Source organism: Episyrphus balteatus, chromosome 3 (assembly GCF_945859705.1).
Source record: "Episyrphus balteatus chromosome 3, idEpiBalt1.1, whole genome shotgun sequence".
Classification (NCBI taxonomy): domain Eukaryota; kingdom Metazoa; phylum Arthropoda; class Insecta; order Diptera; family Syrphidae; genus Episyrphus; species Episyrphus balteatus.
This window is the reverse complement of record NC_079136.1, coordinates 69802357-69827836: the sequence shown is the minus strand read 5'-3', so window position 1 is coordinate 69827836 and position 25480 is coordinate 69802357. Positions and strand designations below refer to the sequence as shown.

Sequence of the window (25480 nt, the reverse complement as noted above, 5' to 3'; positions counted from 1 at the left end):
GGCCAGACCTTCTTTCTTGTTATATACTTGAAACAAATAAAACTCCTTCATACGACAATACAACGACGATAAGTGTAACGCTTAAGTTGGACTTTTTTTGAGTACAATGTTTTTTGTTTTTTTTTTTTTTGTTCACTTGGGAACACTTACCAACACCAAAGTGTACGATTATCCTCTCATAGGACAATAAATTTTCATTCCAAAAAAATTTCTGTATTTCTCTTTATTCTGGGTGATATGGTGACGTTTTGTGTGGGCTTAGGGCGAACATAATAATTTTGCGTGTGGTTAAGTTCGTATTTTACTTCGTTTAGTCCAACTATATCATTTAATAGAGTGTGTGTAACTTTTATAAAAACCATAAATTTATCTATAACCACCAGGGAGGCGAATAAGGCAATAAGATGCAATTTATATCTATATACAAATAGGTACAGCTTGTGCAGGCAGAGGAGCATTTTCATCATCAATTAGCGTCGACCGCAGCATGAAATTTGAGGACTCTGAACAGAGCATATAACCATTTGCCAGCACAGTTCCCTTACCTTCAAAACCAAATTATTTACTTTGAAGGAACATATTTTGACGAGAAGCAAAGGTATCTGATGTCGTTTCTAGATTCTCTCTATGTTTGTCTATAATTATCACGTTCACAGTAACCATTCATTAGATAGATACTATAGCGTCAAAATATAAACACGGTTCCCGAATCTACATCAATGGTGTGATGTTGACGTTGTTTTCGTTGGTTTTGGGGGATGGATGTAGATAAACGGCAACAGTATGCATGGCACAAATTGCCTTCTTTACACTTTGAGGTTTCTTTTGAAATCAATTAATTAAACAGATATCATATTTCATTATTAGACGACGACCCCTATTTTGAAGAGAAATCAATAATATGCGCTATCATAATAATTACAAGAAAAGGGAAACAATAGCAATAGGAGATGGCTTAAATAAGGGTTAGTGGCATATTAAAAAAAAAAATACTCTTTATAAGTTAAAGTATCTAATTTCAAAAGAATTGAAAATGATGAAATTTGGTGAGAATTTATTTCATTTTATTTTTTGATGAGTCTGGAGGTAGGTACCTATACTTATAAGCTCATTATAATTCGAGTTTTATAAAAATGAATTAGAATTTAAAAAATATGAGTCTTTTCTTTAAAAATCAATAAAACTCAGAGAGAAATTTCTTAAATTCCATTTAATTTCCGAGATTAGATACAATACAAAGCGGACAAAACGAAATCAAATCTAAACAGTTTCTAACATTTAAACTAGGGGAGAGTGGGGCTAAATGTAACAGGGGTAAGAATTAACAGCTAAAAAAAGCGATGTTCCTTTCAATATTAAGAAACGCGTAAAGGAGAAAAATGCTCAATTTTTGCATATCTACCAGCACATTTTCTTCAGATGAAGATTAGACGACAGGGTGAGAAGTTACACTAGTGGTGCCCAAAAAATGCATGTTTGTAACTTTTTTTTTTTATTTTATTTTTGGTCTACCTCTTTACCCGAAAAAGATAGAGTGCTAAGTGTTTTTTTTGTTATATGCAACTGTGTTTTGTCTCAAATTGCGTGTATATGTTATGTCTATACCAGTTTCGCTTTTTTTTTAAATTGATTTTATGTGCCAAATTTAATGCTGGGGCTAGTTGTAACATTTTTCCGGGGCAAGTTGTACCATGTAAAAACCTACCTATACTGAAAAATTGTTTACCTAATATAATTGAGGCTATGAGAACAATAGTGGCGTAAGCCACAAAGAGGAAGTTTTGAGCTACGAGTGATTTAAGATACAGGGTTTTTCAAAACAACACTTTTTTGAGTGCCATCTAGTTCTGAGTGTATCTAGCTGCATAAACCTATTTTTGTAATAAAGTAGATATATTAAGAGACCAAGTTTTTATGAAAAACTCATTTTTGAAAAAAAACCGGTTACGCTACTATTGCTCTCATAGCCTCAATTAACAACCCTGAATATGAATGCTTGTAATTGAATTTGTATTTATTTTGAAATTGGAAACACATTTTTGAACCACCACTTGAATTCATAAAGCTTATAAAACATTTTATGAATTCTAATAACTTTTATTTAAGACTACTGTCAAATTTTCTCTGGAAATCTTGGATTTGCTCCACTTTTTACAAATTTGCACCAAAATTTCATGACTGAGGTTTGTATTTATTGTTATTAATTAAAAATAAATAAATATAAACAAATAAAGGTATTTTTCTCTTGTTTTTAGTTCTTGGTACAACCTACCCCGGTACGTGTTACACTTTGCCCCGTATGTGGGGTAAGTTGAAACAACACGATTTTTTTTTTGGAAGCTTTATTTTTCAACATTACCGTTATGTTTTGCTAAATTTTTATGATGGATCTTGGAGCTAAAATATGGGTCTTTAATTTAAAAAAGGTCTGGTTGACCTACTTTCAAATTTGTAGGAGAACCATCGATTTTAGAAAAAAGTGTTACATTTGGCCCCACTCTCCCCTAAGCAATTTTTCAAAAAATTCAAAAACTAAAACCCGACTAGATTATGACTTTTGCATCCAGAAGGTGATAAAATTGTACATCAGCGGAAAAGTAAGACGCGTCAAACGATACCTGATTTGTCTAATAACACGGTGCGACACTGAAAATACACCCGAGAAATAACATAGTGTAGGCTGTTCGTATGGTCGAATATGGCATAAAAATATTTTTGTTATATTTTTGGAAATCTCCATTTTTTTTTTTATTTACAAAAAAACCATTTTTACAGACCTTACGATGTAATCTATCAATATTTCAGTCATTTTTCTAACCACTCGCAATATGTTATATGTTTTTGGAAAGAGGATTTCCAGACCTTTTGAATGATGTATATAAGTCTATTGTTTAAACAAATTAAGTGTAGGTTTTTATCCCACAAATCTTGAAAAAGTGATTTTTTTCCCAATTTTTTCAACTTTACCCAATTTTTTTTGCAAAATAAAACAAACAAAAAAATAAAGTAAGGTTATATTCTGAAAGAATATACATTTAGGCACAAATTGGCGTATTTTTTTTATTGAATTTGACCAAAACTGCGGAATCTATGCTACTTTTTCGTAAATAGAAAATGTGGCTTTTCATGATGTGAATTGCAAGGTGCACAATAGGGTGTTCGTTATTTTAAAATAATAAGAATTTCTATGCTCCTAGGATCTTATATGGTTGGAAATAAACTAAAAAAAATATTCCCCATGTTTCAAGTCTTTAGCTTAATTCTAACCCGTGCCGCCAAACGGTTGAAGTTTCTTATGGGAATAACATGGGGTTTCTTGGACCTTGTTCGATCAATTTTAAATTCCAGCCAAACCATTCGTTCAAAAAATTTAAAACTTTACAGACTCAAATTTAATAATTGTAGCTATCATGTAAAAATTTTTCAGATTTTTAATTGTTATAATTTTAGAAATTTAGCTTGGTAAAAAAAGTCATTTTTTCAGACTTTTTCAAAAATCGCTTTTTACCCGTTTAATGTCAAAAAATTAAAAAACATACATTTTTATTCACAAATAAGCGTCTGGATATCCTCTTTCCAAAAACATATAACATATTGAGAGTTGTTAGAAAAATGACTGAAATATTGATAGATTACATCGTAAGGTCTGTAAAAATGGTTTTTTGTAAATTAAAAAAAAAAAATGGAGGGTTCCAAAAATATAACAAAAATATTTTTATGCATTATTCGACCATACGAACAGCCTAAACTATGTTACTTCTCGGGTGTATTTTTTTTTTTATTTTGTAGCACAGTGTAATGATTAAAAGTTTTAAGGTTATGGCGGAACAAAGACATCTTTATACATGCGTTTGTACATATGTACAAGCGGTTTAAAAATATTACCCTCTTTTTTTCTAGTCAGCAGGGCAAGGTGAACAAAACGTAAGTTTTGTTATTGCATCTCTTAGTAGTTCGGCATTTAAGTGCTCGAATTATATGAAATTTGTTCCGTTTTCCAATGACTTTAACAATATTTTTGAAAAAAAAAGAATGAATTTCTTTTTTTTTAACAAAAAGTTCATTTTTTTCTTCGATTAATTTCAATTTTATTAATTCTCCCATTTTGGATGAAGTTAGGCGCTTTTTTTTGAAATTTGGAAAGTTTTTCCTATTTGTTCCCGATTTGTTTCGGAATGTTAAATTTTTTTTCGCATTTTCAAACTGATGGTTTTAGCGTAAAAAAACGTTTTTGGCTCCATTTTTTTTTCGAAAAATAAATTTTTAAAAATTGTTTTGGGTTCTAAATTTTTTTTCCGAACAATGTTCCGTACATTTGGACCCCTTAGTTTAATATTTCGAAAGTTAGGGGCTCGATTTCTTAAATTTTTGTATTTCTTTTTAACCATATTGCTCAAAAATAATTAAGGTCGTAAAATTTTAGACAATCCGGTTTTCAGAGGGCAAAATAAATTGCCCACAAACTAATTGGGGAAAAGGGAGTGGGTGGATGTCAAAAATCGTGTTTTTTTTACGATTTCTGTCAAATGTAGACTTCCTATCGAAAAAAGTAAAATAAAAAAAAATTGTTGATACTAAAAGTGTCTACAACTTTTACTCAAACCATTTTTATATTTTATTTTTAACTTTTACAAAAATGGTTGGATTTTAACAAAACTTGATTAAAACTACTTTGTTATGTTTTCTATCTATTTAAAATATTTTTTGAGCAAATAGATAATTTTTGGATTTTTAACGAATTTAATTTGAAAAAATAGCCTATCAAAAAAGTTACCGAAAAAATTTTTGATTTTAGAAAAAGTTTGACATGCAGTTATTTGTATTAAAACCTTTTATTTAAAATTGTGTGGAAAAACTATATTTTTTTAGAAAATATTGAGAAAAATTAAAAAAAAAAAAATAACAAAAAAAAAGATTTTTAAGACCTATTTTTCCGTAAATGACAGAAATATTGACAAGAAATATTTTTCCATAGAAACCAAATTGTACTTTTCTAAATGCCTTTGACCTTCTTAATTTAAATCTAGAATTAAAGTAGCTTTAAGTTTTTGAGATATTGAATTTTGAACGTCCAAAACACTAATTTGTTGATATCTCAAAAACGTGATTTGATAGAATTTTTCAGGCTTCGGATTCGAGCTCAGCGCACAAAAAACCATTAGAACAGGGCAGAAAAACTCCATTTATCCTAAATCTTCCCACCACCCTTATGCTGCTAATAATTGTTTTTTTTTACAAAATTATTGGCACTGGTCTATTTGTATTTTTAAAGATATCGTGTTCGCAACTTAATAAAAAAAAAAACTTTCTAATTTTTGTTTTACAAAAATTTGTTTTAATTTCCAATATTCAACCATAAATACATATTCTGAGTCAATTTCAGTATTATACATTAAGAGTATCAATTCGAAAAATGCACTTTTAAAGTCCATCGTCATGTTTTTACATTTTAAAAATTTACTTGCAAACTTTAAAATATTAACTTTGATATTAACTTTCTTTAAAATGTATTAAGATTAGCTTATTTGTAATATTTCAAGTTCTTTAAAATTCGGTTCTTTAAGAAATTAAAAACTAATGTTTACGATATAAAAAAAAATAAATAAATACAAATTCTAGGCCTCCCTTTTCGAATTTCAAAAATCCAAAATTTGTTTCAGGTTGTTCTAGAAGGGCTCTTCGAAAACGTTGCAGACTTTTGATTTTTAATATTGAATTCTAGTATAAAAAATCGAAAAAAAAATGTTTGCCCGGCCATTTTTTTACACACTCAAAAATTACTCCAATCTCCAATGCAAAAAACTGCATTTAAAGTATTGAAAAAAATTCTTCCTATGAATATTTGAATATTATCTAGATGGAAACTATACTCCAATCCTTTTAAATTTATCTTATCTTGCCAATCAACTTCAAAGTGAATCTTCTCTATAAAATCTTTTAATTTCATTAAATAAATTAATCGATTTATTTTTGCCATTGGCTATTGAAATATTTAATTGCACATCATATATTGACTTTTCATTGGTATCTCCAAAAATTAAAAACAAAAGGATCTAAACTAATCTGTAAAATTCAATCAAAAACGAATATCAAAAACCATTTCCTTTTGAATATGGTTAATTAATGAAGTTATTTATGTACACATGTAAATTTTACCAAATACCATAATAAATGTTTCTTTTGACCTTATATTCAAGATATACCCTAACCACATTTAAATTAAAATTGACCTCTAATTGATAAAACAAATTCCTGACATACAAAGTCAATAGATAAAGATCAAACACTGTTTATATATCCGAATGAAGGAGAAACCTTTAATTTATTTTCCTTTGGTCAATCACTTAACACCCTTACCACAAAAATGCCTCAAAACATTATTTAAAATGTTAAACCAACAATCATTAGTGTGCACATCAATTATTCACACATCTATCTCTTCAATCATTAGTGAGATAAAATTAAAAAAAAATGAAAAAAAAAACAACCAAAGTCAACAACATCTTCTTATATTAATAGAAACATATGCGCCCCTTCGAACCAATTCCCATAACTCTCAATTACTTGACATGTCAAACAGTATCTATTGAAGGTTTTTTTGGTTTCGTCTATATTTATATTTAAATATTGGAGTGTGTGTGTGTATGGGGATGAATTTTAAAATATATTTATTTCCTCATGCCTTGTCAAATAAATTTTGAATTTTCAACGCCATTCAATAAATAAAACAAGACATACGCGTGAATCAAATTTTCTCACACACCCACGTAATATGTTAGGTAGTTTGTCTCTTTTTCATTTCACATGCTTGTAGTAATGAGGATATTTTTGTATTTATAAACAGATGTTATAAGTACAAAATTGCATCCTTTAATAAATAATATTTTGATGGAAAAAAATTTATGCATTTTACTTAGGTAATGATTTGGGACTAAATTTAACCGTCGGTGATGTCCTGGATTTAAAACCGATTAGTTGGTTAAGAGTTTGTTAGGTTTTTTTTTTTTTTTTTAAGAATTTGAATACATTTTTGCACAAACACAAAAATATTTAGTTTCGAAAAATATTTTTTTGTAATTTTGTATAGTATTTTTTGAGAATATAAGAATGAAACAAAATATATACTGTGTATTTCAATTGTAACGGGTGTGACATTGTTAGTTCAGTTTGTGTACTATTCACTAAATAAGGAAAAAAAACATCGATACATTCGATGTTGTTAAAATATTTTTAAAATTTCATTTGGTTAATATGTCTTTCAACGTCACAAACTCTTAATATTTGATGTTACGGGTGTGACGTTAGATAATCTTTTAGAAGATATGTGTAGATTGTAGGTTTTTGAATGAAAAGTTGTGGATTCGTTTGCAGTACGCCCATATTTGAAGAAAATTTATATAAAACTGCGTTTTTATACCATATTCATACAATGTAGGTACAATTTGATTCTGGAGGAATGTGCTAAAAAGCTATAGTGTGAAAGCTGGGTTGAGACAAGAAAAACATTGTATGGCGCACTATTTTAAGAAACTGTCTTAATTTGGAAAAAAAATATACCTTTTTGATTTATATTTTGTTTTTAAATAAATTTATTTTATGAAACAGTTTTTGAAAAATTAGGTAATTTTTAAAATCAAAATTTTGAAATAAAAAAGAATCGAACTAATTTTTACAAAATTTTATGTTATTAAGAGCAATTCAAAATAAGGCCCTTACAAGAAGAATTCATGTGCGGCTGGCGCCCGGACATAATTAGACAGATTTACTGGTCAGAGTTCAGGTGTTATCAGTAAAAAAAATTGATTAAATCAAGGTACAATAATAGAAGGGAGGTTAATGTTTCATAAATCAATTTACTAACAAGTCGGTCCATCACTGTTTCGTTGAATTGAATTGTAAAAATCTGTAATTCTTCTTAAATCCATAGGAGCCAAAAACTAAGTCAAATCAAAAATTTGGCAGATACGTGTAAAGTTATTTTATTTTTGGTCTCTAATAACATAAACATTATTTCAAATACCTTTCGTGCTGATTTTTGGCGAATTATTTCTCAAACATCGAATTTCACGGTTTTGACTTTTAAACATCCATATCTCGAGTAGCAGATTTTTTACATTTTTGGTTTGTATGTGTGACTTATATAATTTAACAATATCTATCGATTCCAGTATCAATCTTTTTTCTACCACTTTTTGTTAAGGAAATAGCTTTTTTGAATTTTTTCTAAATTTACCTCAGTCAAATTTCTAAAAATCCCGAATATTCAAATTTTTAAATTTAATTTTCTCTAACGTAATTTTTTTTTACCATATAAGCAGGGTGGCGTTGTCGAAAAAACTCAAAATATGAACTTTAAAGCGTGGCAACCCTATACCTTGACAGGATGTTGCCAGGCAACCCATGTGCAAACTGTTTCTTTAGATACTACCCTTAGGAAAATATAGCTTTCAACTGGTATAACGAGGTGGATAGGTCGTCATATGACGAGATTTTTTCCTTTAATATATTGAAATACGAAAATAAGGACTCTTTCAAAAAATCCCTCCGCGAAAACGGTAAGTTAAATTAAACATTTGACAGGTACGTGTCAAGTTGTTTTATTTTTTCTAACTTATCAAATAAAAAAAATTAAAAAAAATTTCATTCTGATTTTTGGTGAATTATTTCTCAAATATCGAATTAAATTTCAAATTAAATTTCCTATGAAATAATATTTTTTTTATAACTCTTAGGCTTGCCATATAAGCAGGGTCGCGTATTCAAAAATACGGAAAAATAAACTTTAAGGCCTGGCAACCCTATGCCTTGACAGGATATCGCTAGGCAACCCATGTGCAATTTATTTCCTTAGAAACTACCTTTCAGAAAATATAACTTTCAACTGGTATAACGACGAGAGTAGGTCGTCCTATGGCAGGATCTCCTACTATTAATTGAAAATAATAAAAATTGGCACTAAAAACAAATTTTATTGAAACTGAAAAATAATTGCATTGAAAATAAAATTTGTATTTCAATGCAAATGTGTGCATTAAATATTTAATATTTGTCGAATGCCATACATTAGGTTCAATATTATAGTTGAAAGAGCTTATGTTTAATCAAGTAACTACCACACTTTCCATTGAAATTTTTTTACAATGTGGAAAAATTGTTATTTCTAATGAAAAATATTATTTGCCAAAAAAAATTTCTTTTCAATGCAAATATTTTTCAGTTGCAATAAAAATTTTTTTTAATGCAAAATTTTTTAATTGATGCAAATATTTTTCAGTTGCAATAGTATTTTATGCAAATTTTGTTCCATACTAAATATTAGGACATCCAAAATTCTGAGATTCGGAGGTGAGAGGTATCATAAAAAAAAAACTTTGTCAACTTGTTGACAATCTTGACTTATATTAAGATCTCTTTTTCAATTAACTTAACTCACATCTTTATTAATATTTAACAAAGATAGGTTCCATTAGATATTCATACCTTCATACATACATATTATTTTAAATTGTTCTTCGTATTGAAAAAAAAAAAATACCTAAATAAAATTCTGTATCTGCTTAATGTTCATTAACCTATAAAATTATTTCCAAGCATCAAACAATAATTTATGCTAACTTCAGCAATAAACGAAGCTCAAAAAACATAATCATGTTAAGGTAGTTCCTGTTGGAAGAGACATACATTTAAACGTATATTAAAGTATCTACATAATTTCGAAAATTAACAACAATTTATCTAAACAGCAAACCAATTTTTTTCGTATGACAAGTACTCTAGCTTCATTATACTTTCCCGTTGGCGTCGTCGTCGTCCTCGTCAACATCGTCATGACAGCACTATAGAGGAACACATCCTACAAACAAGAATGTAGTAAAGTATTCACATTGCAAATATTATCAAAAAAAAAAAAGACAAAATTCACACGAAAAAAAATTCACAAATAAACACGTCGTTCTTCCTTGAAGTATACTATTCCAAGAGCATGGTTGCCACATTAGAATAAAAATCAGGATAACTTGAATAATAAATATTTTTTTTTTATTTATGATCATTTAATTAGCAACCTTATAATATACCAAACCCGATTTTTGTAGTTATAGACATTTTCTGGTATATAATATTGATCTGCTAACTTAAAATCAAGTTAGCAGAAAATTAATTTTTTTTTCCAAAAATGGTGGAGCTGTTAGTTTTATTTAAGAAAATTTAACTAGCACTTAGCTAGCATTTATGTAATTTCAGAAAATTTTTGGTGGAAAAGAAGATTAATATTAAAATTCAAAATTTTTAAATGCTCTGTCACATACGAAAAAAATTTCAAATAAATTTATTTGTTTAACGTTTTGACATCGTTTTATTTATGGCGTTTTCGATTGGCAGTCCGGAATCGTCCGGAATCATTCTGAAAAAATTTTATTCATACAAAACTGTCAGTTTTGTGCGAATAAAACGCTTTCAGAATGATTCCGGGCTGCCAATCGAAATTACTATTAATCTTATGACTGTAACAATTTTTTTTTGAATTTTAAGTTTATATAATAATACTTAAATGGCCACTGTGGCGTATGTGTAACATTTATTTAATTTCAATTTTTTTGCAAAGAATTTTAAGTCCAACTCCACCACCCACTTTGCATTTTGCATCTTTTCAAAAAATTAGAAGTAATTAGTTTCTTGCAAAAAAATTCAAAGTGTTTCACAAAAATTGAAGAATCCCTGACTTGCAATTTTTGATATTTTTTTTGCAAAGTGAAAAGTATGGGCGTTTTATCAACTAAAAATATAACTTCAAAGTTAAATAATTTAAATGGTTTTAACGTCTTTTCAATGTTATAACACAATTCAAAAAGTTGGATTGTCCCTTTTGAAATGGGAACTTCGATGTGAAATTCAATTTTAAAGAAAAAATTGTTAGATTGTATTTTGGTCAGGTACCATTTTTTAAGTACCAAATAAAAGCCGAAATAGTGAACAAAATTAATAAAATAATAAAACGAGTCGGCCTAAAAATATGGCAAACCTCTTCCAATAACCTTATTTTTAATTTAACGATTAGTAACCGTTAAATTAAAAGCTTTTGTATAGTAACTTTCGTTGGAATGAGTTGAATCGTTTACAATTAAGTCAGGGATGAAAAAACAGGTACCGATCTTATTTACACAAATTATATTCAAAATAGTTGGAGCCGTTTTTGATGAAAAATATTTTGTTTTTCATTTTAGTCCTAGGAAAGGTGCCGGTTATTTTGACCTTAAAAATAACACTGGTCTGCAAGGAAATCCTCATTTTAATGAAACTTTTTGTGTTCTGATTCCGAATCCGACGTCAAAATTGGCCTAGCACGTCACGTTTTTAGGATATTCTCGTTAGAAAATCTCGATAACCCATTTTTTTGCTGATTTCCAAGCAATATTTTGGCTAGTCACGGTTTATAAAAGAACTTATTTTTTTCTTTCAAACTCAGTTTCAATCTCTTCAATATCTCTTTTCTTATCAGAGATATCTAAATTTAAGTAAGTTAAGTAGGTTTGGCATATTTTACCTTAAAGAAACTGATCATTAAAAATTCATATTTTTTTCTCCCAAGAACAAAAGTATACTAGCTTTTCTAATAGATTTTAGTATGCGCATTTTGAATCCGAATTCAAAAAATTTCGATCAGCTCCTGGTTTTGAGATATATATAGTAGTTTTTTTTGAGATTTTTTAACCAAAAACTTAATTGTGTGATTCTCTAACACGTATATCTCAAAATTCTAACGTACTAGATCCTTTTTGACTTCGTATTCGAACTCAGCACATCAAAAACCATAAGAAAAGCATACTTTTGTTCCTAGGAGACACAAATTTGCAGATTTAGAAGGCAGTGTATAGAATGGTTTATCACAGATAAGATATTTGACTTTTTATATAAAGAAGAGCGTTGAGATTTTACATTTTCCTAAATTAGGTAAAATGTTTTTGTTCATGTGGGATTTACTAAAAACTGCAGGATTTCAATATTTTTGCTTGTTTTGTCAATTAGAATCTTAAAATGTGGGTAAACTTTAATTAATATATACAAATTTTGTGTAATATGACACAAACCTATCTAAAAGGGTTATTTTCTACAAACTATTCATATTTTTCAAAAACCATTTAAAAAAAAAATGCTAAGTGCTAGAATTTTTTTTGAAACCAGATTTAGATTCAGGAATGTCAAATCTTTCATAATTTCAAAAAAAAAGAGTGTGTGTACATGTACACGCGACTGAAGTTATACTTCTCATTCAGTAAATGTAAATGAATTTCATTTGACACTTCGTTTTTTTACATTTTTATCAAGTGAACAATAAATTAATTCTTTCATCCTCCTTGCGTCCATGTAGTTTTCAATTTATTCTGTGAAATTTACTCATGTTGTGCGGTTCAAAACGTACGGTATATGGTTAACGAAAGTAAATGAATTGCGCATAAAATGTGCGATATGGTCATTTTATGAGAATTGTGTGTGCTTCAGCACTAGTAGTAGCAAAATGGAACTTGCAGGGTTGCTATAAAGCTCAAAAGTTAGCTGAGCTCAGCTCACAGCTCAGCTCAAATTTTGAGCTATGTACCATAGCTCAGCTCATTTGAGCTGAGCTGAAAGTGAGCTGAGCTGAAGGTTGAGCTGAGCTGTTGGGTGAGCTAAGGTAAAGTGAGCTGAGCTGAGCTGTGATGGGTGAGAGGATACATTGATTTTTATTTGGAAAGTATAATGAAATATGAAGATATTTTAAACTTTTATAAAACACCATAGCTTAAGATGTTTGGTTCTAGTTATTAATGGAATTATTTTAACACATGGATATTTTTATAAATAAAACAGATAATTTTTCATGATCTTTTCTCTTGGTTTTTTTAATAGTTAATATATTTCTATTTTTTTAGTAAAATGTTTAAAAAAATTGAGAGCAATTTTTGGGAGTGATGCCAAACGATAGCTTGTGTCATGGGCCTACGCTTTGCACATTGTCAGATTTTTAAAAAATCGCCTTCCATGTTAAACCGCCACATCATGCCTATTTTTTCAGAATCGTGCCTATTTTTTTTTTACTTTTAAGTTCTCCCGGTTTGAGAACGCGTGGGCCTACAGGCATGAGAGTTGTACTCAAATGTAGGTTAGAGTCCCCGCTACCTTTTTTTTTCATTTTTTTCAAAATTCCGAGATATAGGCGTTGGAAGTTGGGGCGCTCACTTTCAGCTCAGCTCAAATGAGCTAAGCTATGGTACCTAGGGAGCTGAGCTAAAATGTGAGCTTTTTGCAACCCTGGCAACTTGCCACATGGAAATTACAACATGCAACTTGCCACATGCAACTTGCCACACGCAACTTGCCACATACAACTTGCCACATGCAACTTGCCACATGCAACTTGAAACATACAACTTGCCACATGCAACTTGCCACATTACCTATGTAACTTGCAACGTGTTGTGTGTTTTATGTTTGCCGTACTGCGGCGTACTGCATTTTTAAATACTAAAGTACTGCCTACTATAAAGGTGAAACGACAGCCCTGCTACCCAGGGTGATCGCGTCATAATCCCTTTGACATTCTTGTCAAAAAGTAAATTTTCATACCCACCCTCCCATAAGAAGTATAACTTCAAAAATTATTTTAAGGAGAATAGAAAATAAGATAAATTTTGCAGACCAGTGTATTTTTTATTTTATGGGACCATGCCTTATTCGTATTCTCTATCATATTGTCATGATTAAATGTTATCTCGAATCCAAAACTTGCCTATTGTAGCTATACCTATCCCACGTACTTATTTAATTAAATGTTATGTTTTTACGTTTTGCGTAATTTTATTTTATTTAGCAGATGAAACAATTTTTTTTTTTTCAATTTTAAAAATTTTAATTTTAATGGTCACTGTGGCGTATGCGCATCATTTATTTTGTACTTTTATTGAACACGTGTTTGTGCTTTGTAAAAAATAAAAATGAAAACGGTCGAAATCTTGCACAATTTTAAGTCCAAGTTCGTGTACTTATAGCAGATGCAGATTAAATCTTACCAAAGAGGCAACCATTATGGAATATGCTTTAAGTTACCCCTAAAAAAAAAGTAATACCTTTACATTCCAGTTTTTTCTACATACCTAAATACTTATATTTATTTTCAACACATACTCATCGCAAATGCAAAAGTTTGCCATTGGTACTAGACAAGAATCATATTTTGTTCTGGAGTCGTCCTGGAAAAATCCCACCACTCTGACTGCTGCCACAGTATAAAATAAACTCTTTACAAACAGCAATCCTCAAACAATTTCGGGTCCTCCTGTCATACATATAGCAAGTTAGAAAAAACGGATATATTTATGTCAGAGTGTATAGGTATAAAGTACCCATTTCAAAGTCCTCTTAAAAAACATAAACACAAAAATAAAGCGAGAGTTACTACATCTACCATAAAAACCATATACAACCACCACGAGGACCAAAACCAGACAGTGGCAGGACATAAATATAAAAATAACAATTTGGCTTTCATGGATTCGTTTTCGTTTCACTTTTTTTTTGTTTTTGTTTTATTTTATCCTTTTTTTTTGTCTAAGAAAAATGCTACAAAAAGTAAATCCACACTAGATAAGGACCTAATCAAAATACACTCCTTTTTAAAAGAGTCTTACAAAAAAAAAGAGAGAGAGAGAAAGAGAGAGGGAAAGTTCATAAACAAAAAGACTGAATTGAGGACGAAATTGAATTCACAAAAGGCGACAAGGAGCATCTAAGAAAAAAACACTTAAAGACACAATTCATATATAAACGAAAACAGTAACACAAACAGGATCACAGGATGCACAGAATTGTGTGTGTATAATGTGTATGTATGGTTAATATTATGAAGGAAGCTCTACTTTATCGCAGGTAATGAATGTTTACAGAGGCTACAAAAAGAATAACACAAGAAAACAAGTGGGTGCTCCTTGCTTGTTGGATTTCCTCCAGGACCGCAGTTAATTTAAAAAGGAATCATATTCAAATTGATGTCAGTCAACATACCACTCATGGAAATTATGTATTTATGAAAAAGCAATTCACACATAGGCATGCGGCCTGGTCTTAGCCTGGCTCTCGTTTCGTCTCGTCTCATCCCGTAACCGACTTGGCTCATGCATATTTACTAAAGGCATACTGAGACGAGAAAATGAATTTTTAAAGCCTTAACATGTGCATCCTTATAAACTAAGGAAGAGGTTGGAATGGGATAGAGATTGGGTGTAATATTTTGTAATACCCTGTTTTCTTGTCTCTGTTGTAAGGTAGGTATAGGAACATTTATACATATTTGTATTAAGATTGCAATGAATTGACGCTGAAGGCATAATAACAAGAATCTTTGTGATGAGACAGAGTTAAATGAACCCTTGGGCTATTGACTTGTTGCTAGAATATAAGCTTAAACGGATCTTCTGCCATAGTTAAAGTATATAGTGATGGAAAAGTCTCCTTAGGAGCTTACAGCTATGTACATTGTATACACAACTGGGGCGGGGGTCTAAAGGATGTTCAGATGAGAGTGAAGAAACTTACATTCAATAACTTTTTGAATACAATTAGTGTAACTTTATATTGAGGGCATATAAAAAAGGGACATGAAGACGAAGATAGAGTACTCATTCATACGAGAAAAAAAAATATTGCTTGCTCTTTTTTTTATTTCTTTGTTTTTGTACTTAAACTTTGTTGTCTATGTCTATATCTTGGGGTTTGTTTGAAGTTTCTTTGAAAATGTTGATACGTTAGCATACAGAGTATTTGGGGCTTTGAAAGGAGCACTATCGAATATAGCATTGAAAACCAAGATATCAACAAAAAAAAAAAATAATGTGTGCAATTCACACGTGGTTGAAGTGAAACCTTCACAGGTGTTTTGAGTTATTTTTCAAGTTTTTCAATTAAAGATTATATAACTTGTAGAGCACGTACCGTTATGTGTGATATATTAAATAAAAGGTAATATTATCAGCATGCGTATTGAAGTTAAATAAATTTGTTATTTGTTGTTTGTTTCAAATCACTACGATACTAAAGAAGTTTTCACTTCAAAAATGTATCGATTTTTGAGTTAATGATGACAAAACAAAGAGAAACAAAAATTCTTAATGCTATCAAAAAAGAAAACTTAAATCTATTTTATAGAAGATCAAAATTTTAATTAGCTTGAACAACTATGTTTCAAGGCACGCAAAATAATGACTTTTGTAATGCACAAAAATCTTTCAATGCAATTTAGTGTTCTGCTTATTTGAATTCTCAAAAAAAAACTCAACAGTTAGACCTGTCTAATTCGTTTATCCACCTTTTGTTTATGTTTGTTCACCCAAAATGTTTGTTTTTCCCACTTCCGCAAAATTTTAGTGCAAATTCTTTTTTTTTTTATTGGAAGTTTGAAAAATAGTCGCTCAAATTTTGAGATAAAAATGTCTGCAATCGTGTGTTCACCTCGAGTTCTACCTATATACATACCAAATTTTATGTTTTTTTGACACTCCGTTTAGGAGATATTCAATAAACAACTTTTGCACTGAAAAATTGCAATTCCCCTAAAATCCCAAAAAAAATTCAAACGGCCATATCGTTTGTCCACTTCGAGAAATGAACAACAAACAAAAAACATCGTTTATCCACCCTATACGTTTAGGAGATATGATATTCAAAAAAAATTTGTGCTGAAAAATTCAAAGTCCCCTAAAATTATCAAAAATTACTTTTTTTTTCAAATTTTGAAGTCAGAAGTGAATAAAATGAGTTGAAAAAAAAAATACTTTTTTAATTAAGTTAAAAATCTTGGAGGTGTATTTTTAAGTAAGACGTAGGATGATTTTGACGTGATATAAAATTTAATTTTTATAATCAAGTTTGATATAATTTTTATAAGAACAAAAATACTTTACAGTGGTTCGTATGTAGTTGGTAGAAGTTCTTACAATCTAAAAAACAGACAATCCAAGACAAACTACCCAAATCGTAGCAAATTAAATAAAATTTTAATTTTAAGACTTTAATTCACTGTAATTTAAAATAAGACATCAAGTTACTTTTGCTAAATAAACAAAATTTTCATATATTAAATAATTTAAAGATAAATACTTCTTTGAAAAATCATTCTACAAAAAGCTTACAGCGGATTTTTACAAACATCCCTGAATAGCTTACATTGAATTTTGGTATTTTTGACTTATAATGATGAGGGTACCACAATCCGTAAACGTAAACAACTATAGGTACATAAGAACCGAAGAGGTTAACATTTTGGAAAAGGATGAATTCATGAAAAACTGGACTTTGTCAAAGGTATGTAAGTTACCAAGTATTTGAATTTATGTATGTATGTATTTTGTAAGGATTCTAGGTATAATTAATGAAAAAATGTTTATGAACGTCAGTCAACTTACTTTTTTGGAATTGCAAAAATTACATTCCGTAACAGTTGGATATCCTCTTTTTTATAGTTCATCTTAAGACCATCATTTTGTGATGTTGATCAAATGTCTTGATTATTGTATTTCAAGTTTTGCTGATTTTGTTGGAGGTTTCTTTATATATTTACATTCTCAAAAATATAATTTTTAAAGAAATCAATTCTTTTCTTGCAATTGTTTCAAGGAAAAAAAAACTATGCTGATTTTATTACGATTTGGAGATCAAATTGACAACATTTAGTTGAAGGGTTTTTTTTTTTTTTTGGGTGTTCATTATTTTAAAAAGATTTGTTTCGAAAAGAGATTGTTAGGGATTTATTTTTCTCTTTGTATCGTTGGAAAATATGTACATAGGTATCATTAATTGAATTATAATAATTGTTTGCAGTTGGAAAATAATCTGAAATTGTGTTTAAAGTGCAACAATCAGTGTTTTAAACTTAAAATAAATGCACTAAATATAAATGCACTTTTATATTTCTCTTTTAATAATTGTCAAATCTTCTAATGGGACTACTCTAAAGCCCAATTTCCCATTTCCTGTCATAATTATGAGTGTTTTTTATTCTCTTTTACACAGTATCTCAGCAAATAAAATATCTGAAGAAATAGGTAATTGAAAATAAACATGACATTTTTATCAAAAATCACGTCCGAATTTTACTAATAAAATTTTTAATTTCCGACGTTTGAAAAAAAAAATCATCCCTAATATTGCAATTTTTTGAGCTTTGAAAGAAAGGAATTTCAAAAAATCATTTCACGAAAACTTGTAAATTCTAATTTTTTGTTAATATGTTTTAAGCTTCCATTTTAGTTCTTGGTGTTATTTATTGAATGAAAAGTAAAGAAGGAATTCCACGACAGAGTACGCCACGAAAAACTTTGCAAAAGTTCTTATTATCTGGAGCCGTTTATTCAAATAAATATTTTCAATTTTTTAACTCTTTGGACTTATTTTGAAATGACTTAAACAAAAAACAATTTCTTGCAAAGCGATTCGTACGTGTTCCAGCCATAACAAAAAAAAATTGTCCCACCCGTGACTTAGCAATTTATTATAGAAACTATGAATATTTTGTATAATAAGTCAAAAAAATTCAAATGAAAATTTGAAATAGATTCGAAAAAATTCTTTAACCAAATACCCCTACTTTGCATTAAAACCGCTTCTCTTTTTTTTCCACCCGAGGCAGTAGAAGTACCTACAAAATACCTTTTATTTAAAAAATTTCAACTTTCCAAATTTTTCATTGTCCAGTTTAATCAACAAGAATTTTAACAAAAAACAATGTAAAATTTGTACAATTATAATTGGAATTTGGAAGGAAAGAAAACTTAATTGTACAAGTGCCACACTCATGCATTTTTAAGTTACCTGTAGATTATCTAATTATGCGCTTGTGATTCGTTTATCTTTTTAAATGAAATACTTATGCATCTATCTTAACAGAAAGTCAGAAACCCATGTACTAAATTGTATAGAAAAAAATTTGCAAACTTTGACAGAAAAATATTCACCAAAAAACTGTTTTTTTTTTATAGTTTTCAGAAAAGTTTCAAAATTTCAAGGAACACAAAACTTGAATAATCTATCAAATCTTTATCCTCTTTTCGGGTAAGTTCTAGAAGATAAGAAGTAGAACAAAAAAAATTCTTTTTCTTTTTAAATTTTTTTTGAAACTACATAATTAAAACCTATTCCTCGGTATAGAAATAAAAAAAAACTGAAATTCTTACACAAAAAATTAAATAATTTATTTAAAAAAAAGAAACTCACCACAATACGAAACCAGCAACAAAAGTAATCCAAATGTTGATATTCTCGTCCAACTTGACATTGTTAAAATATTTAAATTTTTCATTTTTATTTCTTTTTTTTTATTTCACTGTGATCCACCAGTAAAAAAAATCAACTCACTCAAAAAAAAAAAAAAACAAAACTTCAAAAATTAACACTCTTCTTGTTTTGCCACTATATGGGCTATAATTTTCTATAAGGTTTTCTTTTTCTTTCTCTTTTTTTTTGGATTTTTTTGAACCACAAGGAACTAGCAGAGAACCTCTCTAAATATGTGAACAGAAATATAACTTTATATTTGCTGCTCTTTTTGCAATCTAATTAGATATAATTTTCTGCACACTCAAAAGCTCAAACACGTATATGAACTATCTTTTTTTATTTTGTATTTTCCAATTAAAAACTTTTTTTTTTTACTCTTTTCAAACACTCGAAATATATTTAATGATATAATTTATGTAGACGAATGTGCGATGTGATGGGATGTCCTTCAAAAATGAATATGTCTTCAACAACCGACAAATAAAAAGACATTTACGGTAGAGCAATATTTTTTTTAAAAATCCACCCAAAGGTGTCAGAATTTTTAAACATTTTTTATCATTATAATAATATTATTTTCATCAGCTGCAGTTGTTAAAATGTTGTTGTTGTTTTTGTTGGAATAGCAGCCTCCTTGGACTTGAGCTTGAATTAGAACCTCTCATATGTTACACATTAATTAGTTCGACTTTCATGCGCAATTAATTTATCCGTACATTCAAATTAAGGATGTCAATATATCAAAAAATAAAAAAAAAAAAAAAAAAAAGATACAAAAAAAATCTAAAAAAGATACAAAATTCGACAACGACCGTTTGTTATAGTTTCCAAACCGACAAAATAGAAGAAGACACTGCCACCACGCGTAACGTATTTATTTGGCACTTCTTTTTTCTTGAATGATATCTCTTCAACAAAACGCGGTGATATTCACTTTTACAGCAAAAGAAGACATCGTTTTCGTCTTCATATCGTTTTTTTTTTTCTGGGGGAAGCGGAAAAAGATACAAAATCTATCTCGACGACGACGATGGATTGAAATTTTTCTATTATTTTTTTTTTCTTGTGTTTTGTTGCTCTCTCCCGGAAAAATGTTCAACAATTTGTCTTGTTTTTAGCTCCTTCTTCCAACTCTAAGGAGGTACGGTTCGGTACCGTGTTCTTTAGCAGTTGCTAGCTGACTTGTTCGAGTGCTTGTAGCACTACTTCAAGACTTCGTGTTGCCGAGATTGTTGGGATAAAGAATGGTCTTCTGGTCGCTGATGATGGTTTCTCATCTAACAACGAAGAGGGACGAGGAGTGCGAGGGTGCGAAGAACCAGCCCTAATCAAAATCGCGTATCAGTCTTGGTTTTCACTGAGCAGAAAAATGATGTTCCACTTTAGGGTGGAAACAAAATCACAAAAAAATGATTTTTCAAAAGACGAAGCGAGTCGAGCGCCACGAATAAAATACACAGCAAACTCCGACGACGTTTGACGATGATGTTATTGAGGATGAATGCGAAACTAGTATGCCGGCAGTTGGTTGAAAGACAACGTCCACGACCACCGGGTTTCGTATGGATGCCAACAAACTTCCAGGGGCAGGCGCACACTCCACTTTCTTTTTGTTGAGAGGGTTGGCCGTGGCCGCCTGTTTCGTACTTCTCGTGTTCTCTGTCGGATAGTGTAACCCCAACAGCAAACACCGACGACGACCGAGAGACGTTAGAAACAGAGCTCTGTTGGCCCCTTAAAATTTTTATTAGATACTTTGCCTTCTCTTCTCGTCTTCTTCCTGTGTTTTTTTGCCTGATGCCCGGAGTTAGTATCTCGGGATGTTTATTATTTTGAATAAATGACAAACGGTCGACGAGCAAGCAATCAACCCAACGAACGATGATGATGATGATGATGATGGGACTCAGCTGAAAGAGAGGCAAGCAGCTTCCAGTATCTTTTTTTTGGAGTAAAACACAATGATAATAAACATTCGCAGATGTATCTTGTATCTATTGGTTCTACTTGTTCTTTTTTCAAACAATCTATCTGCTCTACGGAAGCTGTTGATCGATTTGTATGTTATTTTTATTAATTTTTCTGAAATTTAACTTTCATTGAAAATTTATTGAAGAGATATATAGATGGAACCGGCCGGAGCCGGCCGTTTTTTTTTCGCGTAAATATTATTACTTTAAACCGTTCGCATCTGTGAAGAAGAGAGGGAACCTCTATTTATAAGCTTTTTTTGATTGGCATGTAAACGGGGCAATTTTCGAGAGTGTTATCTTAGGATTTTCTAGGGAGAAGACACGAATCCTGAGGTTCTTTTTTTTTCTGTTTAGATAAACGATATGGAAAGAATATTTAACAAAGACTTGACTGACGAATATGGAAACAATTTCTTGTGTGTATGTTATTTCTGCAGAGACTGACTCTTCTTTAGACTTATTTCACGACATCACACATTATTATTTTAACATTTATGGTTCCGTGTCAAAAAAAAAGTTGTCCGCTGTGTTCCTTTAGGGCGAATTGTGAGTGTGCGGATGTTGATTTTTACTCCTATTCTAGAAGAATTTTAGAGAGAGTGCGGAGGTGGAGAAGACGATGATGATGTTATTTTTAATGTCAACCACGTTGAGTGATATAAAAGATTATTTGATCGTTTTCGTCTGCCTTGAGGTTTTTTCTATCTTTTTTTCTTGTTTATCCTTTTACGTTTTTCTACTACTTCATAGATGTACCTTAAGTTTAATATTTTTTATATTTTTGTATATTTTTTTCCTGTGTGCAGTTTTTATTGCTTTCTTTTGGTTGTTGATTGTGGATTTATATAGGAGATAAGAGGATTGTTGTTATGTTTTTGTGAGAGTGTGGACATTTGATGTTGGCTCTGACTTTTATTGATGTGTTTATGACCTGCAATGATAGAAAATTAGTTTTGATTAGATACAAAATGATGAAAAGGGGAATTTATTTAAAAAACAAAACAAAAAGATTTTCATGTTTTTTGATGTTGGGTACTTATGCAGCTTTTTGAAGTTATTATGAAACATAAATATTAATGTAAGCTTGTTTAGTGAAAATGGCAATAAATTTTAAAAAATGGGGTAAGCTGTTTTATGAGACATCAATTATAATTGCTGGAAGTTAATTCGGAAGTTTTGAAATAATATTGATCTGATTGAACTTTTGATATTTGTTAAAATTGTGAAAATAAAATGCAGCTGCTTTAAGACTTAAAAAAATAACTGAATTTATTTTATCGGCTCTTGCAACTGTGGCCTAGTTACTTTCTTGTTTTAACGATTTTTAAATAGCGCAATCGAACATTCATTATAATTATTTCAATACCAACAATATTAAAATATTTTTGTTTTTATTTCCCTTCATAGCAAAGTGGAAAATGTTTTTCTGACAAAATTTGTAAAAGAGGTTAGCTATTTGTTAAGCTTCAACTTTCTTTTTGTTTAACTCCTTTTCAAAAAAAAAAAAAAAATTTTCCGGTATTTTTAGAAAAAAGTAAAAATTTTTCCGAAAATCAACATTTTCAAAACTATGAATATTTTCAAAAAATTTTTGTGTGTAGATTGTTTCTTTCTTCAGAACAAAATACCAAATTTTATTTTTGTAAAATATGTGAAATTTATTATAATGCATGTACCTACGAAAAATAATTTTTTGTTGAACAAGAAATCAAATGACTTACGTCGTTTGGAGGTTATAACAATTTTAAAAGTTTTTGCGGTAGTTAAAAAAAAAAATGTTTTATTTTATTTAAAACTTTTTATAAAATTAATACTAAAATTATTCCAATGAATGTTTGCATAAAAAGCGGTACCCCTTAAAGCAACTTTTACCATAAGAGCGAGTTCGTGCGACCCAGTATTGCATTTTTAAATGGTTAAGTAAGAAACAGAATAAACTCAAATTTTTAAGTTAACTTTTAATTAATATTTATTGAAAATCTTTGTTTAGTCAGTTTACCCCGAGCTTTCGACTACGTATGACGTGTTCATATCTTAATCCCAAGTTCAAGTTAACAAAAAACATTCCCAAACGCGGTAGATCGCCAAAAACCGAGGACAATTATTTGTCCTCGGATAAAAAACTTCGTTCCACCATGTTTCCAACTAGTAGTGGTCCTATCAAAAATATGTACTTTAATAAATTTACACCCCTTCAATGCCATCCAGATACTGATAATTCAGATATGGATGAAGAAAATGAATCCACAATTGTGAAAAAAGTTTATGTGCCACCTATAAAAGTCTCATGAAAAACCTTAAAGTATCTAACTACTCCATCAAAAAATTAACAATCGGAATAAAAATTATTTGTGACTGTATGGAATCCTTTAAAATTGTACTAAATAAATTAAATGAAGACAATTGCCAATATTTTTCTCATGACCTTAAAAGTGCGAAAGCCTTCAAAGTTATTTTATATGGTCTTGATGATATCAATACTAATGATCTAAAAGCTGAACTTGTTTCTCTTGGCTTAAAATGTGTTGACATAAAAAAAATTGAAAAAAAATATGAACAATTCATTGATTACTTTTATCTTGTCTCCTTTGAAAATGGTTCGATTAAATTAAATGAACTTAAAAAAAATTATCGTTCTATTTTTCACACTCAAGTCAATTGGAACTTCCAAAGAAAAATAAAAGGTAAGGTGACACAATGTTTTAATTGCCAAATGTTTGGCCATGGTGAGAGAAATTGTCACATAAAAACATATTGTGCTATCTGTGCTGGGCCTCACAAAACATCCGAATGCAATAATGCGTCAACGAATAAATGTGCCAACTGCAATGGCAATCATAAAGCTACTGACATAACATGCACTAGTAGAACTAGATATTTAGAAATCAAAGAAAGATCATCTGCAAGAAAAGCTCATCCCCACCAACCAAGAACTCTTATCGCTGCAGAAGCACATGTCTCTGCTCAGCATCAGCAGGTATATGAAAAACCGGTTTCTTTAGCTTCTGTGCATGATTTTCCTTCGCTTCGGCAACCACATGTTCGACGACAAGTCAATGCTTCGAGCAAAAGCTTCCCAAATGCAAGCTCTCAGCCACAAAGAGCATCAGCAGCTATGAAGGTATGGGAAAATGACTCTCATGGACCTTCTACATCCAATTCTAACAACTTCAGCAATGTAAACAACAACAATTCAACGCTCTTCACTATGGAAGAGCTTAATGCCTTGTGTATGGAAATGGTATCTAATTTATCTGTTTGTAAAACAAAAATAGAGCAATTTAATGTGATCGCGCATTTAGCCACTAAGTTCTTATACTCTAATAATAAGTAAAATGTCAGATACAAAAATAAAAATAGTAACTTGGAATGCAAAAGGCATACGTAATAAATTTATTGAATTTTTAAATTTTTTGAGTAACTACAAAGTTGACGTAGCTTTAGTTACCGAAACCTGGCTCACTTTAGATATACAACTCTCAACGTCTGATTTCAAATGCTATCGAATAGATAGAATAGGTCAAAGAGGTGGGGGAGTTGCAATTCTTATTAGAAAATCGATTCAACATTCGCTTTTACCTATGATAACAACACGAATAGTGGAAAATATAGGGATTGAGATTAATTTAAGAAACCAAAAGACAGTAAAAATTTTTTCAGTTTATTTTCCTGGTGGGTCTTCCTCGGATATAAAAAGAAAATGGTTTAAACAAGATCTCAAAAAGTTAGTTACAATGAATGGTGAATTTTTATTAGGTGGCGATCTTAATTGCCGCCATAGAGATTGGGGATGTGCAAGAGCGAATGCATGGGGCAATATATTAGCCGATCTTCAATTGACATTACCTCTAAATATTTTTTATCCTCCTTGTCCAACATATTATCCTGCTAGTTCTCGTGGTTGTCCTTCTGTGCTTGATCTTTTTGTGTCAAATGTCCCTTACTTAATAACAGAACCTGTCTCGTTTAGTGCTCTAACTTCAGACCATAACCCTGTTTTTTGTGAACTCTCTTGGTTGGGAGAAAGAAAAGTGCAATATTTCCTTGACATGAAATATGCTAATTGGAAATCATACAAATCAAAAGTAAAAATGAATCTTAAAAATAGTCCTACAGATCTTGAAAGGGTGTCTTGTAAGGAGGATGTTGAGACCATTGTTCAAAACTTTACTGAAACAATTTTCTCTTCAGCTATTGCAAGCGTT

At 30.1% G+C, this 25480-nt stretch overlaps 1 protein-coding gene across 1 annotated transcript in view; it reads right to left on the bottom strand.

Annotated features, from left to right (window-relative positions):
* LOC129916047 (uncharacterized) overlaps positions 1-25480 on the bottom strand; it is a 350529-nt gene that overhangs the window by 206592 nt on the left and 118457 nt on the right. The window contains exon 2 of the mRNA XM_055995808.1: positions 19240-22206. Within this exon, the coding sequence (XP_055851783.1) occupies positions 19240-19324 (85 nt within the window). The 5' untranslated portion in view covers positions 19325-22206. The remainder of the gene's footprint in view (positions 1-19239; positions 22207-25480) is intronic.